General features: G+C 58.4%; 1 protein-coding gene across 6 annotated transcripts in view; it reads right to left on the bottom strand.

The window, feature by feature from the left end:
* CTBP2 (C-terminal binding protein 2) overlaps positions 1–10,635 on the bottom strand; it is a 102,975-nt gene that overhangs the window by 15,765 nt on the left and 76,575 nt on the right. For 4 of the 6 annotated variants that reach the window (XM_014528856.1, XM_005880841.2, XM_014528857.1 and 1 more), the window contains one exon: positions 8,187–8,343. The exons of 1 other annotated variant lie outside the window; for it this stretch is intronic. In XM_014528856.1, the coding sequence (XP_014384342.1) occupies positions 8,187–8,244 (58 nt within the window). In that variant the 5' untranslated portion in view covers positions 8,245–8,343. Of the gene's footprint in view, positions 1–5,192; positions 5,216–8,186; positions 8,344–10,635 lie in introns of those variants that run through there. One more of the 6 variants, XM_005880845.2, reaches the window with a different exon arrangement.

The following is a 10,635-nucleotide window of genomic DNA, read 5'->3' as shown; positions in this document are numbered from 1 at the left end:
GGCCTGCTGGGCACCGGCATGGGCGGAGGGCGACCCGGCAGGGGCGTCTCTGCACAAATCTTCAGTGACACACATCAAACCGACCGGCTGTGTCCGAGCCCCTCGAGCTGGCGGAAGCACCCAGGGCGGGTGTCCTGTTGCAAAGGACAGCCTGAATTATTAATCCTCGGAACCCGAGAGGGCGGGCAGCACTCGGCGACCGCCTGCCTCCCGAGGGTGGGGGTCAGGTCTTCTCCGTCCGCAGCCCCGCCTGTGCGCGCACATGGCCCTGCTGCTCAGCGAGCGGATTAGGAGCTAAATAAACCCTAAGCTCCGGTCCCATGTGACACCCAGACTGCGGAGCCGCAGTGGGAATGACTCCACACCGAGGCTCCGGCTCACCTCCCTCGGCCTCTCCAGGGTACTTTCTGGATGAGCGCCCCCCCCCCCAAAGGGGCCTGCCCCCATCCCTGCCTCCGATCCCCTAAAAGTGACAGAAGGAAAGTAGGAAAAGACGGCTTTAATGTCGGTCCAATCTTAATCCACCCCAATGAAATGTTAATCCATTGCGCATGGCTAAGAACAGATTAAATGTGAACGGGCAGGCAGGCAGGATAAAAAGGCCCAAGTCTCCTGCAGTTCTAGGACATGAGGCGCCCTGAGAATGGCCAGTCTGCAGCCGATGCCTCGCCAACACGGAATCTGGCCCCAAGGTGCCTCCTTGGTGACAGATCCAATGAGTTCCAGAGCCCTTCCCACCCTGGACGGGAAAACAACCACAGCACAGCCCCCTGGACCGTCTCATTTAAGACCGTGGCAGAGGTCAAGGACTGACTTCGGCCACTATGTAGCAAAACCAGAACGCTTTTTAAAAAATATTTTTATTGAAATCAGAGAGGAAGGGAGCTTGCAACCCAGGCATATGCCCTGACCAGAAAGGAACTGTGACCTCCTGGTTCATAGGTCAACGTTCAACCCCTGAGCCACACTGGCCGAGCCACACAAAAAAAGCACAACACAAAAAAACTTTTTTGATGTGAGAAACACTGCAGATTTACTGTGACGGGAGAGAGGGGTACAGACCCATTTCCAGGAACTGGAGGTGCACGGGAACGGGAGACAGTGTTGGAGGGCAGTGCCCTGCCCGTCTCCCAGTGCTGTTTACTGTGCATGCAGCTGTGGGACAAGTCCTGTTTATCAACACCATTCCCCAAAAGCCAGGGCTCTGGGACCACCGACCGACGGTTGAGGAATGGGCCCAAGTCCTGTGTGGGGATGCAGCCCAGGGACCCCAGTCTGTTATTTGAACGTTGTGGCCCCTATTTCTGACCCCCCAAGTGCCAGCAAGGCCTCAAGGTAGCTGAGAAAACACCCTCACAGAGACCCCAACCCTCTCCCAACACCCTCCCCCGCCGGGGCCGCAGGAAGAGAGGGAAGCAGGGGGCACAGACACGCTGGGTTCCGGGCCCAGAAGCAGCCCTAACCCCGCTGCTGGCCCGCAAGCCCGGCTGAAAGGCCCGGCCATCCTCGAGACAATGTTTACACGTCTCACCAACAGCCCAGGACGTGTTCACTTAGAAGATACATCACAAAAGGCAGGCGAACGTAACAGAACCCCAACCGAATGGGAACAGCACTATCTGGTTACAGAGATCCTCCCAGCACCGCGGGCGTCGGGGCGCTGAGGTGGGCAGGCCCAGCCTCCGGGCTTCTGTCTCCTGGGCCTGGTTCACAGGCTTCTCCCTCCCTGAGCCAAGGCCGCAGGCACAGGCGGCCTCCCTGGTAACCCTTCCAGAAGGAACACGAACAAGGCGGGTCCACGTGGAGACAAGCCTGGGGCATCGGTCAGTACACGCCTTTGCCCGAGAAACACTGCCCCGAGAGCCTCGAGCAGCCAGCCCCCATCTCCTCCCTCCCCCAGGCTCGGACCTCTATGGCATGTAGGCCCCCAGGGGGGAGTCCGCTGCCACCCTCCACTGCCGAGCACCCGGCTGCGGGCGGGACACACAGGAGCAGTCCCAGCTCTTCGGAGTGACCACAGGGGCGGGGCATCTTTGATACCAAGCCTTTCCCAGGGGGGATTTAATGTTAAGGTTTCAACACCTGCTGGATGTCCAGGTACCAGGCCCTGTTGTAGGTGTTCTGTTCCCAAAGGACGCGACAGGCAGCTGTGATTCCGTCACACCCGAGACCCTGGGGACGGAGGAGGAGCTGGGACCTGCCCAGAGCTCAGGGCCCAGGCCCAGCTCCAAAGCCAGCACTCGCTTCCAGAATCCGAGCCGACTGGGGTTACCTTGCTGGGAAAGGAGAACCTCTGCCACTTTTTTAAAATGTCAAAAACCCATAAATGTCATCGACTCTGTCACTGATAAAATTAACTACTGGAGTATCAGAAAGTAGCTGCTCAGAGACAACTGCTCCAACCCCTCAAAATGGGGTGCCGGGGGCGCCTGTCAGGCCAGGCCCAGCCTTTAGCCAACAGATGGCAGCTGCCTAAGCCTCAGTATTAGCGCTCCTGCTGTTTCCATTCTTCGTGTAATAAACACACCCGCCAGCAGGTGGCGATCATGCCCCCACTCGGGCAGACAGTGAGAACGTCTCCTGGTGACTCCCCAGCCTCCGGAGTCCGGGAGTCCAGGTCTCAGCGGAGAGTGTGCCCACAGTGCTCGGAGGCAAAGAAGGGCAGGCTCTGGGCCGCCCGGAGTGGTGGCTGGGCCAGGGCAGCAGACCAGCTTCGGGAGGCCCGGGTTCCGGACCCATCCCAACCCGTCCCCGCCTGGCAGCCGCCCAAACTCCCTCGGCCTGGGCCCCAGTCCCGCCAAGATGATGACGGGCCTCCCCGTGTTGGGTGAAAACCCCCGGACCGGACCCACGCTGTTCAGCACCGGCAGGCCTGTGAGCACTGAGGGTTTTGGGGAAGAACTGCTTTTCTGAAAACCTCGTGTTGACTACATCCAGCACGATGGGCCAACTTCTGAAAGGAACGAGTCTCACAGACTTCACTTCTGCTTCTGCCAGGACGCCCACTACAGAAAGCGATATCGCGTACAGAGCCACTTCCGAAAACTGAGACAGACACGGCCCACATTCGCTGGCAGACAAGCCCCAGAGAAAGCTGCCCACCCCCAATCGCCCGAATGGCGACCTCGGGTTAGAAGCAAGACCTCCAGCAACCAGCCCTGCAGTTCCCTGCGGTGGGTCTTGCGGTCCCAGGAGAGCCGGGAGCTCGGGAGGGGAGACCCTGCCTCCGCCCTCCGGAGCTCAGTCCTAGGGAGCCGCCGCGAGCGCGCCAGCGGCCAGAGGACGGAAACCCCTCGAGAGAATGGCAAGCAGGAGGGCAGGTCTGGGGTCAGAGCCTCACTCCTTTTCTAAAAAAAGAAAAAGATGAGCCGATGGTGAAACAGGCGAACCTGAACCTGAAGGCTGGGCTCACTGTCCGTCCCCGACGCTGAGTGGTGTCTCCTTCTCAGGGGACAGCCAAGACCACCTTTGGGGGTCGTGCGGCCAGCCCTCCACTTCCTGGTCCTCTCCTCCAGGCCTGGGGCCACGAGACCAGGAGGCACGGCGCTGAGAGTGAAGGTGGGAAGAAACCGGGCACCTCCCTGCGCCCGTGGAACGTGGGGTGCAGCGCCCACCCACTCGGCCTCCCACAGGCGGTGGCTCCAGGGGACGGCGCTGAGGTTAGAGGGCCACACGGTCTGGGAGTCCCACTTCCCGCTTTTCGCCGAGTCCACACGGCTGGTTTGTTCCTGCCAAGTGTCTCGGAACTTATGTTTAAAAACAGCTCTGCCTTTAAATTGTTCGTTCCTTCTGTCCCTGCAGTGTCCCCGGTAGTCACTCACGTGAAAACCTGCACAAGAGGTGGACACCGTCCCGGGTACCTGGAAGCAGCAGTCGCGGGCAGGTGGCAGGGGTGCGAGCAACAGGAAAGTCAGGAGAAGGGAGGAGGCGCCAAGAATTCCTCCGTCACCTCGCCAGGGTGCCGCAGTGATTCCTGCCCACCAGGGTCCAGCTCAGACAGCCCACCTGCAGGAGGCCTCCTCCAGCCACCCCCGTCACTTGGCCCCTGGTCCACGAAGCCGGCCACGGGTCACGGTGACACCACCGTGCAGACAGCGCAAGGGTCCGAGCGCACAGCCAGCAGGTGGGCTGCACAGACCTCTGATGGCTGAGGGAGGCTGACTGCCCACCCCCTTGAAAGAATCAGCTGCACCGGCCCAGGCTCGAAGGGGAGAGAAGGACCTCTTGGCACACACCCCTCTCCCGCGAGCGAGCCACACAGCAGGAGGGACAGAAGTGCAGAGACCACCAGCCGGGAGCCATGGATGCGCAGAAGGCGCTCCCTTCACCCCCTCCCTGCGGCTTCCCAGCCCCGCTGGTGCGGAGCCAGTCCCTGCCTGGGCCTTGCAGGGGAGCTCGGGTCCCAGAGCCACCAAGTCCCCTCTGGGACCCGAGAGCCGGGCTCTGTGGCCAACAGTCCACCCACATCTGGGACCCGCAGTAGAGCGGAAGCTGACCAGAAGCAGGAGTCTCAGTTCTCTGCGCCTCACTCCCAGGGTCTAAAAGGGAGAGGGAGAGGCCGGCAGCAGTCTTGGGGTTCTAGCTACACAGTCACCCCAAACACCGGTCATCAGGTTGAGCTGTGGGATGTGCCCCTGCCCAGGGACCTCCATATTGTGGGGGTGCTTGCTGTCTGCAGGTCTACAGAGGCTGCACTGCCCTCGGGGCTCCTGTGATGAAGGAGGCCTGGCCCGGAGCCGGGAACCTGGCTCCTGGGAGGGATGTATGAGGCCAGAAGGCGGACACTGTCCCTCAGAGGTGCAGCGACGAGCCAGGCGCACCGAGAGCACAGAGGCTGGGGACCAGCCAGGCAGCGGGAGGTTTGCTCCCAGACACTCCCAGGCAGGGACGGGGCGCTGCCAACCTGGGCACAGGGATCCCTGCTGGGTGGTGGGGCGAGAGCAGCAGCGGCAGCACAAAACCAAGACCACGTCACCCCTCCCCGGCCCTCAGAGTGGACGTGGGATGTGGACACGGGCGGTGTGGAATCGGCGAGTTTAAATAACCCCGCCAAGTGCAGTCAGAGCCCAACAGCGCACTGACAGGAGCGGGGAGAAGCTTGAGTCTGCATTTCACAGACGCTAAGCAACAGAACTAATAAAACAACCTGATTCTCTCCTGCAGGAAGCGAGGGCCTGCGCCTCCAAACTGACCTTAAAGCCAAGAACGGTGGCCAGGTGACCAGGTGAGGCGAGGCCCGCAGTCCCTTCCTCGCAGGTGACTCCAGTGACGCTTCATCTTGACCGCCCCTTCCTTTGCTGATCTCCATCTCTGACTAAGGGCTCGGTTCCAGCACGTTCATCTACATTGTCTAGCTGACTGTTGTATGTTTACAAAGCGAAGGTAATCATCACTAATCACGTAATTACTGGAAATGTGGATAATTGCATGATCCAAACATATAATTATAATATATAGCAACATTTATGAATCCCATTTTAAATATCCACATTTTGGAACTATTTGGAGATATTTATTACAAATGATTGTGGACTACCTATAGACAGCCAGCTTCAACACTGTTTCTTTTTAAAAAAATCCTCACCCAAGATATTTTTCCCATTGGTTTTTAGAGAGAGTGGAAGGAAGGGAGAGAATGAGAGAGAAGGGGGGGAGGGGGGGAGGGAAGGAGGGAGGGAGAGAGGGAGAGAGAGAGAGAGAGAGAGAGAGAGAGAGAGAGAGAGATTGAGATTGATGTGGGAGAGATACATCAATTGGCTGCTTCCCACATGTGCCCAGAATGGGGATCAAACCTGCAGCTCAGGTACATGCCCTTGACGGAAATCGAACCCGAGACCCTTTGGTGCTCAGGCCGACCTGCGCCGCCACAGCAGTGACAGATTAAAACTCTGACTGTCGCAGCCCGTCCATCATGCCAGCAAACAACCCCCCAGAGGGAAACCAAGGCCTCGGTTACACATCCCAAAGGAGCCGCCTCTGGTCCTGAGCAGTCTGCCTGCAGGCCCTGCTCCGAGTCACCCAGGATGGCTTGGTATTAGGCATCACGATAAAGCAGAGAACAAAGGACACACATGCAAACAGGAGCGCTGCTTAAAGCAATTACATCAGGCCTTCAAGTCACCGGGCAAGACCACTATTGCAGCTGGTTTGGATGGAGGCTCCAGACCAGCCGGAGGAGCAGGTGGTACTCTGCCCTGGGCGTGACCTCGAGCCCCAGCATCACGGGTGAAGGCGCCTTCACCTGGGACAGATGCTCCATCGGCCTATCCAGACAAGGAGCCCACGGAGACGTTCTGCAGCAGCTGGTACCTCACTAAACAAATGTTTGGGACCACAATTTAGAAGTTACAGTGAGTGAGATAATTCCGGGGTGTCTACCTGAGGGTGGGCTGTGGCGAAATTTCAGAATGTGTTACTGCTACTGTCTCAGGACCATGTTCGCGATGCAGGTGAGACCGAAACCTGTTACAAGAAATGGGCAGGAGGCTGGCGACCCACGCTGGGGAGGGAGGGTCAGGAAGACGGTCAGCGGTTGCCCTCGCCGGCGCCCCTCAGTCCCGTTCTCCGCTCTGATCTCACCCTAGACAACTACTGGGCTGGCGGATGTGGGACCAACCAGACATCCCTGACACCCACCTTGGAACCGGTCCCCGGAGCTTTCTGGAACTGGAACAAGACCTAAATGGCAGCTCCTTTCCACAGAAGGTCAACAGCATTTAAAAATCCCTCCCCAGTCAGGTGAACCTCGGTGATGGGATGTTGTACAAACCAACTGGCCCGAGGGTTTGCATGATGTCAATGCTTTTAAAGGTCAGAGGCCCTGGAATGATGGGAGATTATGGAGACCAAAGAGCCTGGAGGATAAGCGGGCTGTTCCTTGGTGGGTTTCACACAGGCACACGCAGCGGCTGCAGCAGGTGGGGAGGAAGTCTCTGTATCAGAGGATGTTGGCACGAGGCCCAGTTCCCTGGGGTGAGTGTGGTGCGGTGTCTACGCAGGAAAGGATGCTAAAAAGAGATCCATGCCCTGGGCCTTCAGAGCGAACTGCTGCTCTCACAGCTCCGCTCCGAGGGTCTGGAAAAGCCCGCCCACCCACTCTCACACACGGTATTTCTAGCTGCGTCTCTACAGGAAGAAAGCCACGACACCGAGTTACCAGTGGGATACACAGTGGAAGGGACATCACTGTCCACTGGACCAGCCTATCCATCTGTGAGCTTGAACATTTTTAAATGTGGATTTTTAAAAAAATGCATAAACCCCAACCTCCGCACCCTGCAGAGCCCCAGTCGTGCTCTTACATTCTGGGGTCTCGGGGCTCCGCCACTCGGCACAACGCGGCTCTGATGCCTCCACCCCCGTGGCTGGGACCACGTCTACTCAGAGCAGTTCTACACGGACAACTGGTGGGAGACGTACTCCTGTCCGAGTGAGCGGGCCAACCAGTGTGGGAGCACTCGCGGGAGCGGCTCCCACCATCGCCTGTGACAAGCCCTGCGGTGAGGTCACCAGGAAGCATGCTGAGCGGAGCCACACTGAGCGGGCCTGGTGCCCGGGGCGGCACACGGCTGCTCCCGATTCCCTGCCCCTCCCTAACTAGGAGAGGGTGCTGCTTCGGCAACATTGCCGAGTGCTGTCGCCAGGTTTCCATTAGACTTTAATCATGTTTGTTTTCCTTTCATGACTAAAGCACTCCCAGACATCCTCAGAGATGCAGGGATGCGCACACCACAAGGGCAGCGCTGGTTCCCTCAGGATCAATGTGTAATCCATCCTTGCAAACATCTTAATTCGAAACAGAGCAAGTCCGGAAACTTCAGGAAGTAAAAAAGATGGTCCTAATATACCGTGTCTTTCATATGCAAATGATCTTAGGTAAGTGGAAAAAATGGACCTTGAGGCCTACCTCCTCCCCAGCTTCCTCCTGGCCCACCCAACCGGAAGCCAGGCCTCGACCTCTCTATGCAAAGGTCAGGCCTGCTGACCACAAGGCCAAGGCCAGAGGTGCCTGATGTGAGAGGTGCTAGGGTCCGAGGGGCCTTGGCTGGAGTGCGGGGGTGCGGTGCACACAGTCTGACCAGGGAACCGGTTCCCGACAAGTGAGAGGTGAGACAGGTGACCTGGTCACGATCGAGGGCAGGACTGCGCGACTTTGGTTGAAAACCGCCAATCACGCTGGCTCTTACCTTCACAAATTCTGTCCAATCGCTGGCGCTTGACTTTGTGCTTATCCACAAGGGCCATTCTTTATCGAACTTTGCAACTCTGATTCAAAAGGCAAAGCGGTCCTCTAAGACTTAGGGGGACTGGCAGGAGGCTGCGGGCATGACGCCACTATGAACCCTGAAACAAGGAGAAAAGAGGCCTTACTCTCCGGACACCCGGGGCACAGGGCGACAGGTCAGTCAGGACGGCTGCTCCTCTCTACGGGGACCTGCCACCTGGCGCTCGCCCGCCGCCCTCACGGCAGAAGGGCTGCTCTGGGCCAGGGCCCATCTCCAAACAGGCTCAGGACTAGAGCCCTCTGTCCCCACAGCGCTAGCCGATGGCATCGGGTCTCTTGCTTTAACTTCAGGGAAGCGGAGTAATTTGTACTCAATGCCAAAGACCAAGGGACAGCCCTCTGGACCGGTCCTGTGCATCTGTGACCCCAAGGGCAGAGCCGCAGGGGGCGGCACAGGCCCCGGGAGCACCTGGGAAGCAGGTCCCAGGTTCACTGGCACTGAGATGCTGGCACCCACCTGCGACTACATGAGAGGCTCAAGGCCGTCTGCCAGGTGGTTCACAGGACCTTCCCATCAGGGGTCAGGGGTCAGCTGCTGCTGAGGACAACGTAAGCCCTTGGCCGCCACGGCAGGAGAACGGGACAGAAAGGCCCACACCTCCTCACCAGCGGGCACAGTGCCGTCTCCCAGCCTTCCCTGCATGTGGAGGGAGCCACCGAGCCATCCACAAGGGCAGCGTCCAGGCCGAAGGGCTGGGGATGTGGGGGCCTCCGAAGGGAACCCACCTGCCACCGAGGATGAGGAGGGAGTCCGTGGCCTCTGGCTCTGGGAGGCTCCCACCCTCACTTCCTGCTCATCCACGGACCAGCCGAGAGCACACTGTTACCTGCACCCGTGTCCCAGCTCTGAACTCACTGCTGCAGCCGTAGCTGGACAATAACCACACAGAGAAAAAGGTGTCCCGGCTACCCAGCCAAGGAGCGACAGGAGACAAAAGCGAGGCCCAGGGTTAATAGTGGGGACTGTCGTGTTCAGTCATCAGTTATGCAAAACGCGGAGCTCCTCTATCCCAGGTCAGCATGCAGGTGTGACTGCGGAGAGGCAGGCGGCTTATGGCCCACGGTGGTTAATGGCTAATTTCCCAGCAATGAGACCGAAAAAGCACCCCAAAGATTTATGGCAATAATTATGTGGTGTTTTCTTTAAAGAGCTAGGCAAAGGCACAATTTCTGATCCCATAAATAATTAATGCAACATTAATCCAAGAGATACCCAAACTCTTCCCAAACCGGGGAGCCCTCACACCGGGAACGGCCGAGCTGGGATAGTGAGATGAAGGAAGGCAGCCCTAACGCAGCGGAAGACCTGGGTGGGTGACGACTCAGTGGACGTATCTTTTAAATTGCTTTGCGTTGCTGCACTTATGGAAGGTCAATCATGCAAAGGGGGGAGGGGGTGGGCATCACAGAGGACAGGACCCCGGTGTGCCCCGGGGGCACTCAGCCTGCCCAGAGCTTGGGCCCCGGACGCGGTGGTGGAGCCAGAGCCCAGGCGCGGCCCCGCAGAGGGTGAGAGGGTCGGTTAGCTCCTATTTGTGAAGTGCCGCAGAGGTGAGGACCAACAGCATCACCGTCTGAGCGAGAGCTCACACCCTCCTCGGATTCCCTGGGTGAGGCATAATCAGCCTTTTTGCTCCCTTTGAATTTTAATCTGTATAATTAGATGGCTTCCTGAAAAATTGATAAGCAGAATCTCAATTATGCAATCAAAGGGAAGACCAGGCATCAGCTTATACAAATCATGTGTCCTGTTATTTTAAAAAAAAAGTTTTTTAAAAAGCAAGTGACTTCTGTGGCCGGCTTTTTGGAGGGTGGGGAGGGGAGATCCTGTGGCCGGCTCTCCTGCGGGCTCCTCCAGCTGCGGTGCCCGCCCTGTCCCAGTGGCCTCGCAGACAGTGAGTCTGGATGTGTGAGGTCTGGACTTGGTGGCAGTAACCTCTGACTCGTGTCGCTTCGATCCCCTTCCCGCAGTATTTCTTCTGAAGCAAGAATGTAAGAAGTGTGACATCTGTCTCCTGAAGGAGCCAGCTACTGCAAGGACTCAATGACCACAGCCCTCCTCCGGGCGGCAGGCACAGCCCTCCGCGGAGCTGAGCTGGGAGCAGTGGTGTCCGCGCCGAGGCCAGCACCCTGTCATCCGCGCTGGCCCTGGGCTCCCTCGGCAGAGCCTGCTGTGAGAGCCAACCTCCACCTTTCCTTTCTGCTGGTCCACACGCTTAAGTCAGAACTTCCTGCCACTGAACTGATCACCCGACCATCACCTGACATGACGCAGTCGCTGTGGAACAGGTAAACAAAGGCCGCGCAGGGAAGAGGGGGCCGTGCTGTGCTCCCCCACTCTCGCTGACCCT

The sequence above is a fragment of the Myotis brandtii genome, unplaced genomic scaffold (assembly GCF_000412655.1).
Source record: "Myotis brandtii unplaced genomic scaffold, ASM41265v1 scaffold656, whole genome shotgun sequence".
In the NCBI taxonomy this organism is placed as follows: Eukaryota; Metazoa; Chordata; class Mammalia; order Chiroptera; family Vespertilionidae; genus Myotis; species Myotis brandtii.
Note: the sequence above shows the minus strand (reverse complement) of the source record. Positions and strands in the feature narration are given on the sequence as shown.